Here is a 17,561-nt window from a genome sequence, read left to right on the forward strand (position 1 = left end):
GCATTGGTAATGAGTGCTTTATGGCAGGGGGAGTTCAGTGCCACACAGTGCATTAGCATGCCGCGGAAACGACGGCCAACATTGCACTGGAGTACAAAAAGGGAAACACAATGTTCCACGGAAAAGCATTTAACAGCAACGTGATTCGGGCCCAATTCTGTCAGTCCTTACATTCACAGGAAAAACGTTACAGAGTGGAGAGCTGCCTCTGATACCAGTCAACCAGGGTAAAACCGAAGGCAGCAAGTTCCAACGCCTCTGCGGTACCTGATCAATGTTCAAAGTTCCTAAAGGTCCCACCTGCCCCTTTAATTCAGGGGGGTGGAAAGGGTTAGGGATGGGATTGCAGTACAGAACCCCCTTGGCACATGGAGGATTCGTTTATGGGTTTAGACCGGGCAGCCTTATGGACTGTGCCACACAGTCTCAACAAAGCTTTGTAATTTGTGGTAAAGCTTTTGGTTTTTTTGCAGCTAGTGAAAAGTTTGATGATGTGATTATACAAAATGGATAAAGTTAAAAAACTAATTTATTTCTAATTTACCCATCTAAATTTTGAATCACTCCCAAAATTCACATACTATAATACCATACACTATATAAATTATATACTCTCAGATACAATCTCCATGTGAAAAAGGTATTGATGCCCAACGGAGCACCTAAACCAGGCCACAATGATCTGATTACAGCAATTACCTCCCGGGGCCATGACAGTCGTTTACTAGAAATAAGCACACTTAAAGGCATTCTGCAACCAAAGAGTCAGCAAGCGCTACTTAGCGTTTCATTCTCCACGAACGTGTCACTTCAGAAACAGAGCGTTCTGTCACCATGTGCACTGCCGCTTTAAAACAAGTCACCTGTGTTTCATGTTATATACGACCCCGTTTCACTTTCTGCGTGAGATCTGGAGCAGTGCAGCAATTTTCACTAATTTCTAAAGTTAGAACTGACGGCTCAGCTCAGAAGCAGTGACCTTCAGATAGCACAGCTCGCTCACTCCCACACCTCCACAATACAGCACGCAGACATGAGCAGGGGCGTGCTAGGCTAAAAACAGAAAAATCTAAGCCACTCAACACTTTGTGAACATTACAACTTCATAAATCATACAGTAGTTACAGTACTTTTAGTCGTTTTTTCCATTTTCAATGGAATTTTTGGTAGACCTCTAGCTCAGAAATATTCTTCGGCCTCCTTGCATGTGTGGCATGTTTGAGATCTCTTCACAGATTTTCAATAATATGCAATAAAAATTTTGTTTCGTCAGTCCAAAGCACATTGTTCCAAAAGGCTTCAGGCTTCACAATGTTTTCTTTTGCCCTTCAAGTACGTTGAATTGTTAGACCTATGTTCGCAGCTCTTTTGCAGTGATGTGTGGGTTCTTCAGAGCATTTCTCACCAGGTCTCAGGCCATTCTATCAGAAATCTTTCTTGGTCTTCCAGACCTTGCCTTGACTTCAACTATTCCATGTTTCTGACAGTGAAAATAGGTACTTTGAAACATTGAGAGTTTTTGTAGCCTTCTCCTTCTTGGTGGAAATGAACCATCTTCATTCTGAAATCCTTGGACAACTGTTTAGAGGAACCCATGGTTGTTAACACCAGACAGAACATCCACTGCAGTAGGATACTTTAGAAGGCATTGGAATAAAAGGTTCAGCCCTAGAATTATCACCTGACTCATTGAAGCCCGAATGAGTAAATCACCTGGGTCTGGGCCTTAGTAATCATCTTTTCAAAAAGTTACAAATAATAATCCATAAGAGTTCCCAAACATTTACACAGGGCACTTTTCCTTTTTTATCATTTATAAACAGTAAAAAATGTTCTTTAAAATTTGCATAAAGGTCTCATGTTTAACTCCATTAGCACCATTTCGAGTTCAGGGTTGTTTTTGATCACGTACACATTCACTGTAAGAGATATTTAAACCAGGAGTGCCAAAAATGTTGCACCCCACTGTATATCTACACTGCTGCGTGACATGTTTGCCGAGGGTGGCCTAAATTGTTGGCAGAGGGTGGCCTAAATTGTTGGCAGAGGGTGGCCTAAATAAATCGGACTTGCAGTCGAACTGCTATGATATAAGTATGAGGATAAATGCATAACTTTAATTGTCAAAATGAAGGTGAATGAAAAGTGGCCGGCTAGATTAAATACCCTTCAGGTTTTAAAACTGCGTGCTCCCCCTGCAGATGCAAGAGAAAAATGAAAAGAGGTTATGTGTTGTGCCAACCGTCAGCGAACAAAAATGGAAAAAAGGGAATCTTAGATATGCAAATGTAAACGGCTCATTATTACCCGAGAGACCAGTAATTTTGCAAAAATAAAAATGCAAATATTGCATGTTACCGGGAGCTTGAACGTAACAAACTAAAAGGTTTAATTTCCATTTCTCCTGCATCAGCTTTATTTGTAAATGTCGTGCCCTATGAATATCCGGTTATTTTCCTAGACTCAAGCAGCCTCTTAACAAATCTTCTCATTAATATGTAAATTTAAAGTCAATCGGTCTTCTCTCTGACAGCACACCAAATTCCTAGTGCACTGTGTAATCAGCTTTGACTTGGCATCCCCTATTTATCATAAAAGATGTCCCTTTAGAAAAATTACAGGAAATGCGAAATGCAGTGCAAACGATGTAACTACTCCCTCTCCATTTAATTGTTCCTCAAATCGTACATTTACATCCTTAAATGCAGGACGTTCCACCACAAACAATTCATATTTTATATCAATGCATGAAAAATCCACCCTCCTGGTAGAAACATTATGTTGGGGAATGTCATGTTTTGAGTAGGTAAGCATAAAGCGGAATGTGTTCTTTTTGTGAAGGACAGTTCACTTTTTTACAGATGTCTACAATTACAAGTATCAGCATTTCTGGGGCTGCAAAGTCTTCCTGCTGCCAATCAATCAATTCTGCTACTTAATTTCTGTGTCCCTTACCCTGATATACCAAACCAGAAACATCAATGCATTTAGAGGTCTCAACATAAACTGAACTCCTACACTGGAAAATAATTTCCAGTGCTCCAAAATCCATGAGTTCGCATGTAAGGCTTTTTTCTTTGCTGTGGTGTGTCTACAGTCGTGCCAGGGAGGGAGATGGGGTGCAGTCCAGCAGGGGGCAGCCCCAGGGAGGGAGATGGGGTGCAGTCCAGCAGGGGGCAGCCCCAGCCCTACTGACTGGGGGAGCAGCAGCTGTGGCCCAGTGTAATCACCACTGCTGCGGCATATTGCCTTATTATGACAGGGTTGCTGTTGCATTTAAACAGAGATACTTTGATTAAAGATATGTCCACAAGAACAGATACAATGGCCTAGCACTAGCATAGCATTTTATGACTTACGACATCCAGCTGAAGTCCTACCCAAGATAAAATGAGATGTTATACAGTGGTCTCCAGAATTATTGGCACCCTTGATAAATATGCGCAAACAATGCTGTAAACTAAACAATTATAGTTATTGAAAAAGGGTTTTATATTCTAACATGTGTAAAGCAGTGTGTGGAATCAAACAAAGTCTTAAATAAAATAAAAATAAAAATAAAAACATTTCCCCCAAAAAACTGGTTCTGCAATTATTTGCACCCCTGGTTTAGTACTTTGTGCAAACACCACTGACAAAGATGACAACCATGAGTCTTTTCCTATCATTTCTGATAAGGACAGAGGAGGGATCTTTGACCACTCCTCCATGCAGAACATTTTGTATCCATTCCCAAATTATAATTAGATTGCTAGCTAGCTATTTGTAAAATAAATCCTTGGTGTTGTTGTAGCTGTGTACTACGTACTACATAAGAACAGTGCTTCCTGGAGACCCCCTTGTTTGTATGGTGGACTACATAAGAACAGTGTTTCATGGAGACCTCCTCGTTCGTATGGTGTACTACGTGAGAACAGTGTTTCATGGGGACCCCCTCGTTTGTATGGTGTACTACACGAGAACAGTGTTTCATGGAGACCTCCTCGTTCGTATGGTGGACTACATGAGAACAGTGTTTCATGGAGACCTCCTCGTTCGTATGGTGGACTACATGAGAACAGTGTTTCATGGAGACTTCCTCGTTCGTATGGTGGACTACATGAGAACAGTGTTTCATGGAGACTTCCTCGTTCGTATGGTGTACTACATGAGAACAGTGTTTCATGGAGACCTCCTCGTTCGTATGGTGGACTACATGAGAACAGAGTTTCATGGAGACTTCCTCGTTCGTATGGTGGACTACATGAGAACAGTGTTTCATGGAGACTTCCTCGTTCGTATGGTGTACTACATGAGAACAGTGTTTCATGGGGACCTCCCCGTTTGTATGGTGTACTACATAAGAACAGTGTGTACTACATAAGAGCCCCATGCCTGGGGTCTGTTCCAGCAGACCCACCTCCTTCCAGGGGCTGAGGAACTGCGTGCGGGCGTAGCGGGTGAGCATGCTGATGATGACCACCTGGCCCCACTCCTCCACATCCACCAGCAGGTTGCAGAGCTTGCGGTAGTTCTTGTGGATCAGGTCAATGCGGTCTGGGCACACCTCCTCGAAGGCCATCACCACGCTCCCGGCCACCAGCTGCAGGAGGCGGCAAGGGGAAGAGAACAGGCCCGCTGTCACAGCTGGATCGGATCGGACCGCCTCGCTTTCACCCAAGAACAACAACCGACCGCACCCAACGAAAGCACACCACACTCAACGGCAGCGTGAGACACCGCTGTTTTACAGAAGCTTCGCGTTTCAGGAAACGGGCAGCCGGAAGCACCGAGGACCCTTAAGCAGATAATGTACCAGTGACCACACACAATGAGAACACTTTGTGCTCCACTCTCCACGGGTAGAGGAGCAAGAGGTAATCAACATAAAACAAATTCAGTGACCATTATTTATACCTGCCTGCATACATTATGAACAAGAACAGTGCAAAAAAAACTAACAATTAAGCAAAAATTATTCCAAACAAGAAAGGAATGTTAATCAACCAAGATGCAAGCCCCTTCAATTACATTAACCACCGTAATTACATTCTGCGTGTAGTACTGCATTCTGTTCCATGATTGCATAGCTACTACACCTGTGAGCCTATTACCTAGTTTCTTCACTGAATGGAAAAGTAACATTTTTGAGATACGTTTTACTCCCTGCCTGTCTCTAATTTCACCACCTTATTTAGGTGCCCAGGGAGGAGAGGGCTTGCTAAACTGCACATTATAAAACTGGCAGTTTGCAGAAAAAAAGGAATCAGGTTCCCTGAAGTTAGCAATTCAGTTATTTTTCTCTTGGCTGACTGACACAGGTTTATTAATATGCAAACAGCATTAAACTCTGAGTGGAAGGAGCTGGGAATCTAGTTTCCCCATTATAATGGGCTGCTTTTGGGCCCAATGGGGAATTGCTTGCGTTTACCCATCAGCACAAACGTGGACCTGCATTTATGGGCTTCAGGACTGCTAATGTTCTGATAACCGCTGTGCCCGGCAAGACCACTAATCATTCACAAACCTGCCAATTTTGGGAGAAATCAGCAGACACACGTCAGACCCAGGGTCCACTGGGCCAAAAACCCACCATTTCAGGGTTCAGAAATAAATACACAATATATATCTTTTAAAATACAGGTGTATAATGGTATATTGTTTTTCATTTTATTGATGCATCTTGTTTAGCAGGATCCATTACTATATTCCAAGTATTAGCCTACACTTGCAATCAAGCCAATTTGGTTGTATATGGTTTGTAATTACACTGCACAACATTGCTTCAAGCAAACACAGATGCAGGTCTAAAAATACATCTGCTCTGCATGTTCGCTAATGTGTTCTTCACTGGAGGCCACACTTAGGGCGTAATGAACCAACTCAACTACAAACACGGGGGGTGGGTGCAAAACCTGGTATTTACAGAATGCCTTCCATTTATGTATTTTGGGTATTAAAGTCATAAGCGGGCGTCATTTGTCTTGCCTGTGTTCTGGAAGCCGGGCTTGTTGGTGCGCTTGGTGGGAACTTCTGCCATTAGCTCTGCTCCAAGGTAAACTACTTGCCCCATCAACAAAACTGACACCCAATCTATGGAGTTCATATTTTCTCCAGATTATCTATGCTAGTTGACAAGCCAGTAATGGAAAAATCACACTAAGCAAATGGTTCCTCTAATAACAATAAATTTCCTATAAAATTATGAAGGGTACAAAACGTTTCCTTGCATCTATTTTGTCATGAATTCTAATTAGGGTGGCGGAAACCTGAGAACGCTGGGTCATCACAGGGAGACTGCTGAGGCTTGATTGATAACGCGGCTCCAGGTCGGGCCTGCTCTGCCAGCGCTCCTTTCTTTTTAAATTAATGGCCATCCCACCTACCCTAATCATACAGCCCCAATGATATCCCCCTTCTTATTTCAATTTTCTGGAGGAGCGGAAAATGGGAGAGATCACTCATTTATCTTGTAATAGCTGGATAATAGATCCATCACAATGAAACATCTGCACAAACGCAGTGTTTTCTCCCCCTCTGCTCCCACCCCCAACGCTAAACACCCCCCCCCCCCCTTCCCTGAGCTACCACCAACACAACAAAACTGAATCAATACTGTGTGGAGGCCCAGACCCACACATACAGACCTAAATCTACAGCGCCCAGGCTGGACATGAGGGTAATAAAAACGGCCATTTATCCTGTGACAAATGTAACGTAAGAAGTAACCCAGGTACAGAGCTTTGTTTATGCTTTCCTTCTGCACCTTTTAAATCCACTGGGTACCATTATATAAGCTATTAAACAAAACATACAGGACGGTATATCTGCATGCTCCTCGCTCGCTGTATTGATGCAAAAAAATATTGCCAATTTGTTATTAATTTTACTGCCTGTATAAAAATAGTTACTGATAAAGACCCCGGGTGTTGGCTCTAAACACACACTCAGATTTCAATTTCCGCTATGGCAACCAGGTAAGACGAGAGAAATGCACATTTTCCTGTATTAGAGTAATGTGCAGAGTGAGTCGTAATAAAGACTGACGTCTTCCAGATTTAATAATACAGCACTTTCAATTAACTGTGGGGGTTTCCACAAGACTGCATGCAAGCATAACATCAACAACAAACACTTCATGCTAGAAAAACAACTGCATAGGTACTTCTGTAAAGCATAGTTTCAATACAGAAAATGGACCACTTGTGACAGAACAATGTAAACCTGTCATGTGAGAATTATTTAAGGATTTAAACTGAGGATTTAAACTGAGTGGTCTGGTCACTCTTTGGGCAGGGCCAGGGCCGTATTTCCAGGAACAGAAAAATTATTTTCATATTCCAATGCCGTTCATAATGTAGAAAGCACCTGTGGTATCTCCCATTCCTCTCTAGAGAAACAGAGCATGGACTGACCTTCTCCAATATGGACACCACCAAATCACACAGCACAGAATACATATGTGGAGAGACAATTTGGTGGCAATGTAATTTATTGAAAGTATTTTGAAATAAAGGAATGGATTATACAAAGAAATATGGTAATATTGTATGTTTTTCAATACGTTTTCATGTATACACTTATATGTATGCACGGATGACCCGGATTCCTTGTGGGAAGCCTTTAGTGTACTGCTGTAAAAGTGGGGAGAACCACTTGTCAGGGCTCCTTCCTGGTGTGTATGGAGGTGAGGAGGAATGTGCTTGCGGTCACTGCTGAAGTCGAGCGACAACATGTGTGCTGAACTTACATTCTACTGGAGGTTTAACACTTCCGTTAAGTGTGTTTTTTGTGCGTTTTAGTTATTGGCACAAGCATTTTTGTTTGCTACAATCCATCTTGTTCTTGCTTGCACCTTGAATTATGCCACATTGAATAAAATACTGCTGTACACCGTGGATGGCTTAAAAACACAGCTTCTGCTGATGAAAAATATGTTCGCTTTCACACAACATAATCCCTAATGACCCCTTCGTGGTCATGGAAAAGTATCTCTTGGAAAAGGCAGTGATCGTTCTTCATTAAAGGCTTAATATTCAAGCTTTCCAGCTTAAGAACTACTTTTAAACAATGTATAGGGCACTGTATAACTGTCACTCTGAACAGTGACAAAACATTCAGGAAAATGTGATGCCCCCACTTTTATACAGCAGCCGTTACTGTAATGTACCATAAAACAATGTTAAACCACGTCAAGGTGAAGCACTCATGAGAAAGCCACATCGCTGTTATGGTGTCACAGTGTTCACCGAGTGCTTGGATTTCATGACACCAGACCTAGCTGAAGAGCAGTGGTGCTGCTGGGTGTGCTACAGGCCCTGAATACCGTCAGCCTCTGTCAGCTCCTGTTAAACGAGCTGGGCTTACAAAAACAACAGCCGGGGCCTTCTCCTCGGCCTGTCAGCCAAACAACAGAGATGCCGCAGAGGGTACTGCAGTCCCACCGCCTTGTTCTGCCCAGACAGGGAAGCGCACCTTCCCTTCTGTGCTCATTACACCGCAAAACGCAAACGCGGAGAGCGGCCATGTTTGCCTACCGCACGGCGACCCTTTTTACCCAATAAGGGCACTGCGTTTGCCGTTACCGTGGTCACACGGAGATAAGCTACTTGATATGAAATTGTGAAAATTCCATTTATACAATGTACAGTTATACAGGGTAATTCCTACTAAAAACAAACCCAATAAATTCCCAGTTACATAATTCTGTTAGTTTTTATCATTCCAAAATCTGGTGGTGTGACCTGATGGCATGCTTTAGTTTCACTCCCCCCTTTAGAGTGGTTAATGAAGAGTGACCTCTCGTACCCGCAGGCTGTGATAGGGGTTAACAAGCCTCCCTAAACGGCCTTGCCCAGGTGCTGAAGAAGGCTAATACGGGAGTCATTAATCCCCTTTACACAACTGAAAGCAGAACCAGGGAGAACTGGAAACATGAACCACAACCCAAAAGCTAGGCTTCCACTGCGTAACATAACCTGAACAAGTCCACTCCCTCTCCCCCTACCAGGCCCAAAATCAGGGGATGCATTTCTGTAATAAGAGGGCAGAAAATCCAAACTATTTATGATTCTGCTACAGAAATAACCATTCATAGATGAATTGTTTGTCTGTTTTTAGGTTGCCAGCAGTTTATAATGCATCCGTCCTGAGATTAAAAAATGCGCTCATACATTGTTACAAATGTAAAATTGACATAAAATAAAAGATTCCTGCTATTCTTCCGGCGGCACGGATGGCGCAGTGGGTAGCACTGCCGCCTCACAGCAAGGAGGTCCTGGGTTCGAATCCCCGTCGGCCGGGGCCTCTCTGTGCGGAGTTTGCATGTTCTCCCTGTGTCTGCGTGGGTTTCCTCTGGGTACTCCGGTTTCCTCCCACAGTCCAAAGACATGCAGGTTAGGCTGATTGGAGAGTCTAAATTGCCCGTAGGTATGAGTGTGTGAGTGAATGGTGTGTGTGCCCTGCGATGGACTGGCGACCTGTCCAGGGTATATTCCTGCCTTTCGCCCAATGTATGCTGGGATAGGCTCCAGCCCCCCTGCGACCCTGTTCAGGATAAGCGGGTTCAGATAATGGATGGATGGATGGATGCTATTCTTCCCACACTGTCAGAGGAAGTAATGTGCAGTGCCCACTCCTGCACAGCACCCATAACACAGCTACTGGTCAGTCTACAAGTCTCACGCTGTACTACAGAAGAGCTGGTGCTTATCGTTTGTATGGGGCATCACATACAGGTGATCCAAACTGACTGCTGCGCACGGCACCCCTGGAGAGAGAATGCCAACGGTGTCCTCCTGCAGCACACTACCAGTCGCAGTTGCTAATGACACAGCCAGTGCCTGAGCTAGCATGGTCTGTAAAGATCTGAGCCTGCGTCCAGAGCAAGGTCCTACACCGACTGAAGCACTCGACTAAGCTATTAGGCCAGAGTAAGACAAGCCCCTTCTCTGAGTGAGGAATGGACACATGGTTAACAAAACCAGTCCATTCCATGTCTTTATGAGCCTGAAGGCAAGTTCAGGTGGCCATCCTGAAAACGGTTCATTTTATTTGAATGTTATTTTTCCAACTTTGGCTCAGTTCCACGTTGTTTCATTTGTCTCTGCCTCCAGGCCCCAGTCCTCTTTCCTCCTGTTAGCACAATGCTAAAAATGATACCGAGTGGCTAGTATTGGAATACAGTTAAACTCCACACAGACGCATTCTCCTTGACATACCAAAAACAGACTATGCTTGCATCCTATTTAATGTGAATTTCATATTGAATTTCACTTTTCGGAAAATAACTGCATTTTGGCCACTTCATGAGGTTACTTAAAGTAAGTCAGAAAACAATGAAAGATTTCAAATTCGCTTGTATTCCTACAAATGAAACCAAATTAACTTTAATATGTTTACCGACTATACAAAAGGCAAACAATGAATATTAAATGTATAATTTACAGTGAGGCAAGGTTATTCTTAAATCTGTATAGTGTATTCTGTGTCTGGTGCCTGGCGAATTTGTGATTAATCGTGAAAAGTAAGAATTTAACAACATCTAAATGCTAATTTTCAGTCCACTGAATGAAGATTTGGAATCGGACTTGAATTTAAACAGGACGCATTTCCCCCGAAAGGCCAGGGTAGTAAGCAAGTTGAAATGAAAATGTGACCGTCAAAAGTGCTTGGTTTGGGCTCCCCCATGTGGGGAACTGCTGTACTGCAGAAAAACACACACCTGCTCCTGGAGCCAGTGTATGGATGCATCCGTTTTCATACTGACATGAAATTGCACTTGTTTCACATAAGTCTGTCACATTACATGGCAATCAATTAAGAGCTCTGATTTGAAAAGACAATAAATACAACCGTGCTGGAAAAGCACAATTCATTTTCTACTTACTGTGCTCTTGTCCTTTAGCAGTTTTTCAATCACTTCAATCAAAGCCTCTTTCTGGTCTGGATCAAGGCTGAGGACATGAACAGAAACAAAAGGGCAAACTAGAAACGTGATGGCATAACAAACATCACTGAAATGCAGAGTCAAAACGCCAGACACCATTCTAACATCGTCCAAAAAATGACAATGCACTTCCGCACACACAATGACAGGTGTAGAAACCAAAACGGCAAAAGTAATGCACCTGGCACGCAACGGAAGCGCTAGCACCGGCTAAACGAAACCCAAAATGGCGGCGCGCGCGGGCGTGGCCCTGTACCTGTGGAGCTTCTGGATGGCGTGCGCGGCGGTTTTGCGGACGTAAGGGGACAGGTCGGTGGAGGCCTCCTTGATGGCCAGCATCATGATGGGAACGATGATGGGAACGCGGATGCTGGACAGGACCCTCAGCGCGCTGGCTCGGATCAGCTGGTTCGGATCCTGCCGGCGGAAAGAGAGACGAGGCGCTAAACAGCGGCAGTCAGCAGTCTGGAGCCTTCTATTCCCAATAAATCAAGCAGGCAGTCAGTCATGTAAGCCACGCAACATTTCTATCAGTGCTTTAATATGCAAGGCAAAGCATGCAGAATGTGTCATACATCAGGTTAAGATGAAACACGGCCGGCACAATTCAGTGAAGCTGATATAAATGAAACCCCGGGTGTGTTTTGTTGTTTTTAAAGCCGAAACGGTCAACGCGTCGGCTGCACCTCGGCTAATCTCTCGGATCGCTCATTGAAACGGTCTTATTTCTGCAAGTCGGCCATTTGAGATAAACAAGACCGTTTGTTTTGATGCCTTTAAACCGTTGTTCGACTCCGCGGCGTCTCCCGTGTTGGATATCGACTCCTGCGGCCGGCCGCGGGGGGGTGTCATGTGACCGGCGGGGGCGTCGGGGGGGACCCCGGTAACGGCGGGCAGTCGGGGGGCCGCCGGCGGGGGCCAGGCTGGAGCACGTCGCTCCCGGCCCCTGGCCAGGACAGGCCCGTCCACGCAACACTGCGCTCGGGGAGAAGTGCTGTGCCAGCACGCGCGGCCGGGGGAAGGGGCTTTCAGAGGCCCAGATGTTGGGCTAAATTGAAGCGTGATTGAGAACTAGCAGGGGTTGAAATGGGTTTTCCAGCTCCCGGGGCCGAGGAGCGCGGAGGAGGCTTTCAGAACACGGGCGTCTCCGGAGCCGGCCGCTGTTGGAGCAGCTCGATACTTCTCCTGCAGGAGGACGCCGAACACAAAGCCAGGAGGGGTTCGCGTCCGAGCCGCCGCGCGAACCGCGCGCGGAACGGCACGTCTCACATTCGCCACAGAGGACGCGGTCAACCGCCCGAAACATCGCAAGATGGAGTCGCTGGGTAATCTGAAATGTTTCACCAAAATCACCGCACATTTCATTTTTACAAAGTAGCTCTGTGTACATATTTTGGTCTCTATTCAAATGGAAAGAACTGTGAAGAATGCAGCATATATTAATACACTTTTAGTTCAACAGACATTGAAAACTTTCATTTGTCCAGAAAAGGATACAAATCACATTTTCAGACACCTGCCATTTTTAGTTGAATGCTCATCGCTTATATAGACAATAATAATTATATAGACTCAATTGGAAAGATGTGAGGAGATTGTTGAGTGCTGCTGAGAAGATTGAGGTTTGGAGGCGTTGTGGGAGCAGGCCGTGGGGGACTGACCTTCAGGGCCCGCTGGAAGGTGCTGATGGACAGGAGGGCCAGGTCCTGCTGCTCCTCCGCATATCTGACCAGGTAGACATACACCAGCTTCTTCAGCTGCGGAAGGATCCAGAACATAATGAAACAACACAGCCAGCACATCACTCATCAACAGGCTAGAAAAGGCAGCAGATAATGAGGGGCTCCCTCTGACAGCGTTTCTTCTCCAGAATGGTATTTTCATTTCCTTTTAACTGCACTTCATTAGATATAATGAACCCCACAGCTGCCAATAAATTGCTTTCATCGGTGTTCACTCCAGACATTAGCTTCAGGAGCGCCGTGCGGATGGGTTTCAGGCAAACCCCGGCGTCCTCACAGCGCCCAGCTTCCTTCCTCGCCTAGTCTACAACTTCATTTTTCCTTTACCCAATAAATGAAGCGGGAGCCGACTTCTTGTTATTTTTGGGAGGGTAGCGGAGCTAGGCCGGGCCTAGAGGGCCTTTGTTCGGGCTGGGCTGGGCCGGTCTGCGAGCCGGCCCGTTATCACTTCCCTGCACTCTCCCCCTCTCTCCACGCGGAGGAAAGGCTGAGCAAATATTTGCCCGGCGGCTGATGAGTTTGGCCTGCGGGTCAGAGATCGGACCTTTCATAATTCATCTCAATTCCTCAGGTGAAGGAGCCCGATCCGGCCATGGCGTGCCCTTTCAATCACCGCCCGCGTGATTATCCGCAGAATTAGTGGCATAACTCAGTTAAAAACGGACACAGTGCCAATCTGTCCGCCGGCTTTTAATTCAATTTATACGCCCGGACTTTGATCTGAATCCTAAACAGTAGAGGGGCTGTTGCAGTGAGAGGATTCTCATGACAGCGCAGTCACCCGTGAGTTAGGAACCATTATGTGCACTTAAATACTACGGCGATCCTGAGAAACAGGATCATATGGAAGCTGCAGCCATGCCTGCCTCATGTGAAAATGCTGCATCACAGACGTGTGGCTGCGCATCTGATAATAGACATAATGAGAAGAAGCAACCCGTTCAACTGTCAACCAAATAACATGGATGTTTCATATGAAATTTCTCCTTTATTTGTGAGTTACTCAACATGCAGTTACTCTGACAAGTAACAAGACAGCAAAGCAAAAGTCTTCGACCCAACGAAACCTACTGTCGGCTGAAACTGGAGTGAGACTGAATTCACCAAACACTCACACGTTCCCCAAATCCGTTTAGTGTGAGCATCACACAATATGCTCTTTAATATGGATTTACACAATCCATTAGTAAATATAGAGAAGCTCACATAAGTGTACCCCACAGCATGGTATGAACATATGTGCTCTGGCGTAGATGTGACATTTTAAGTAGAGTGTGTTAGTGCTCGAAATGAACCCGGCCTGAACAGCAAACTAGTCCCTAAAACTTAATGTAATCAAGTACTCCTTTCAGCTTTAAAACCTGACATTTGTTGGCTTTAGTCTGCAGGGATTTCTTTCTCATAATGTTGGGGAAAAATAAATTGACACAGAAGTATAACACAGAGGAAAGCAGGGCTCTCGTAATGCCTGTCGCTTGCTTGGTAAACGCATTACTGTTGAACACATCACAGCAGCCTTTAACTGATCCGGAGGGGAATGACAATTAAATCAGAAAATAAAATCCTGACCTCCAGAGTCGCCGACCAGCGACTGCCTTACCCAGAGGACCCCGCTACCACGGAAACCCTTCAGCACTCATAACCCACCAATCTAAAGGAATACACCACTTGATGGATTCTGTAATACTTTCTTTCTGAAAGAAGTCCAAGTGTGTGTGAGTGTGGGGGGGAGGGGGGGGGGGGGGGGGTCTGCATGTATGTGTGTGTGTGTGTGTGTGTGTGTGTGTGTGTGTGTGTATGTGTGTAGGGGTGTAAGAGAGAGAAAAGAGAGAGAGAAAAAATAAAGAAGAAAAAAAAGACTTCATGGTTGCTGTTCCAAAAAGCGCTTTTGCACTGGTTTAGAAACACAGCATCCTGATATTAAATCACACAAGGCAGCAAAACACTCGATTTGTTCCTGCGCTGCTCCTGATTAGATGCGATCAATGTCAGCCAGCAGAGGCCAGAGGGGTGGGGGGCGGGGGGTAGCTGGGCCAGCCTGCCAGAGAGAGAGGGGGAGGCGGGGCGGTGTGTGTGTGTGGGGGGGGGGGAGCGGCGTGGACGTGACTGCGGGCCCACCATCGCCAATTACTACTCCCAGCAACGAGGTGCCATGCCTGGCAGCTAATCAAAACACAAACGCATTAGGCCCCAGAAACACGGGCGGCTCTCCCGTTGCCAGAGGTTTCATTTATTAATCGATATTCACGGGCCGGACTTCGTGACTCATTGGACCCAGCATCCATTGTGGCGGTGAGCCGTTACTGGGTCAGACACGGGCGGCCGCACGGCCTGGAAGACACGCTCAACATCCTGACAGCTCCTTACCAGGCAGCGGGAGGCACGGCTCTAATGTCATTTCACAGGAAGACCGAAAGGCTTGCAACATTTCTGCTTTCGCTTCGTGTGACCAGAAACAAGACGGTCGGCTCCTCTGGGTTTACTACCTGTTAAAAACTACACACAATGCTTCTCAATCCCTTTTCAAGTCAGCCAAATCGGCCTTCAAGTTGACAATTGCTTGTTTGACTAATCCGATTTACAAACGATCTGGGCAATGGCAGGCAGCAGTGGAACGTATCCCTGACTATTTTGGGAATACAGTATGCGAGACTGTGAAACAGACCAATCAAATGTGTCATACCTCAATGTTTTTACTGGCGACGTTCTTCACCACTGCCGGGAACAGTTCTGAGGCATTCTTTCCCTTGGCTATCAGCTGCAAACGGAACACAAAAGTGTGTGTTATTAGACCCAAAGTCCTATCCTAAGGAACAACTGCTCACATCAACTGGTTGCTTGTACTTTTAATGTTACAGCACTTTGGTAGAGTAGGGTACACTTTAGAGCTGCGCTACAAAGTATTGCTGACAGAATGCAATAAATACAGGAAAAACATGCTGCATATAGGAATATTCATAAAGAATAATATTCATTTCAGAGAAGAGATTAATTAGTGCAGTTCGTTCTTATGGCTACAGTCACTGTGCTTACCCCAACAATCCTTTTCATGGCCTCAAGTTTGAGGGACTCCTTGTTGCTCTCCAGCATTTCCTTGAGATCTTCATTCCTTCAACAAGAAAATAATTAATCAAGCAAAGTGATGCTCCACGTTCAATCTGACAGGTATCTGGTGATGTCCAGCTGAACGGTCCCAAACCACAACGTACAGCTTTGAGCATTGTCCAGCCTGCATACTCATTTTCATATTACTGAAACCGTTTTCACTGGAAAACCTCTGAAATTACACAATACTAACCCTGACTAACCCAAAATAATACAAAGAATAATCCGGCTAATTCAGTTAGTTTGTGCACATACTTCCAGGTGATTACAAAAAATGAACAGTCGCAAGAAATACGTGAAAGCACTGTGCTACTAAAATCATGCTAGTGACATATCTTTTAGAGGTTTGCTTGAAGTGGAAGTGGAAAATGCAGTCAGTCTTTCAGAAAAAACTTCACTGAGAGCAAAATTCGGCACTCTCGCACTGCAGCAAGACAGCAGTTGAACCACTGTAATACATCGAGGTTGAGGAAGGGTGTGTGGTGTTGTGTGGTGTGGTTCAACGTACTGTAGATCAGTTTAATGTTTAACTTTAGCTAAACATTCCAATACTGCATATTGCAGCGAATGAATCATTCATTCCAGAAAATTATTCTTACCGACTAGATAATCTAGTCTAACAAAACTGAATAAAGAGTCATTTTAAATAGTTGCCAACAATGGTTCTGGTCTATAACTTTAATTGTCCAGTCCCTGGTTCAATGTGACACAGTAGCACAGGCCTCAAAAGCAAGCTTTGTTTAGCCCTCCCAGCAAAATAGGAAGTAAATATACAGAACTGCAAGACATTTTTAAAAGGAATACATTTAAAATAAAATTCTAATTCAGGGCAACACTGAGGCGTTACACACGGTATTACTTCTGGAGATGCAACAACGCACTGCAAACAAACTATTAAAAAAGAGAGAATTTGAGTTGAGTATTAGTTCTTTATAAACCTGGAGAAGGATGTATTTATTACACATTATTGTGAGTAATATTTTTGAACCTAAACAAGCAGGTACAGTAGCTTACTGAACTTTGGTTAGGAAACCAAATGCAGTGATTATAACCGACACCATTAAACAGCTTCACATTGTACTCTATGTTGAAATGGAATACTAAAGTTTATTTGTACAATATAATACGTGTGTCTTAAAAGGAACAGAAATTTAAGTGTGTTGCTTAATTGACAACATGGCAGACATGAAAATGTCATTTTCAGATGCACTGTATTCTGGATTTCACTGCTGCCTCAGGCTATCCTGGGTATAAGTAGAAGACCTTCCTCAGGTTATGAGTCCAGGCTCCTTACCTCTGCCCCAGAGGAGGTCCCCAAATATGCATATATACATACAAACACAGCAACACACACATGCACAAACTGCATATACTGCCACACAGTGAAACGCTCAAAGACAGTAAACTCACACACGCACTACATATACCGCAACACACACGCACACACACACACACAGCAACAAACTAGACTGCTGCCGGCACACACCACGCGTGAACAGGCCATCGCACTGCCACGTACCCAACTTTCGGCGTCTCCTCTGGAGCGCCGTTGCTATTGGTTAGCGCCTGTTCCTCCACGGCGGGCTGGGGTTTGATGGCCAGCTGCAGGTTCTCGGCCGAAAGCAAGGCTGTCCTGACAGCTCCCACCGCATCGCCCCTCAGAGTGCTGAATCCCCCCTGCATCCTGCACCCTCAGAACCCGGGAGAACGCAGAGCACCGCGGCCAGCCCTGCTGCAGCTGAATGCAGGCTCCTAGACGCACGGACTGAGAGGGGCGGTTTGCACAG

The 17,561-nt window shown here is 45.0% G+C and overlaps 1 protein-coding gene across 1 annotated transcript in view; it reads right to left on the reverse strand.

The window, feature by feature from the left end:
• Positions 1-17,561, reverse strand: part of ap3b1a (adaptor related protein complex 3 subunit beta 1a) — an 83,616-nt gene that overhangs the window by 60,219 nt on the left and 5,836 nt on the right. The window contains exons 2-7 of the mRNA XM_061263157.1: positions 15,703-15,778; positions 15,353-15,427; positions 12,589-12,684; positions 11,184-11,344; positions 10,868-10,934; positions 4,400-4,582 (exon numbers count right to left, since the gene is read on the reverse strand). Of these exons, the coding sequence (XP_061119141.1) occupies positions 4,400-4,582; positions 10,868-10,934; positions 11,184-11,344; positions 12,589-12,684; positions 15,353-15,427; positions 15,703-15,778 (658 nt within the window). The remainder of the gene's footprint in view (positions 1-4,399; positions 4,583-10,867; positions 10,935-11,183; positions 11,345-12,588; positions 12,685-15,352; positions 15,428-15,702; positions 15,779-17,561) is intronic.

This window comes from Conger conger, chromosome 12 (genome assembly GCF_963514075.1).
Source record: "Conger conger chromosome 12, fConCon1.1, whole genome shotgun sequence".
In the NCBI taxonomy this organism is placed as follows: Eukaryota; Metazoa; Chordata; class Actinopteri; order Anguilliformes; family Congridae; genus Conger; species Conger conger.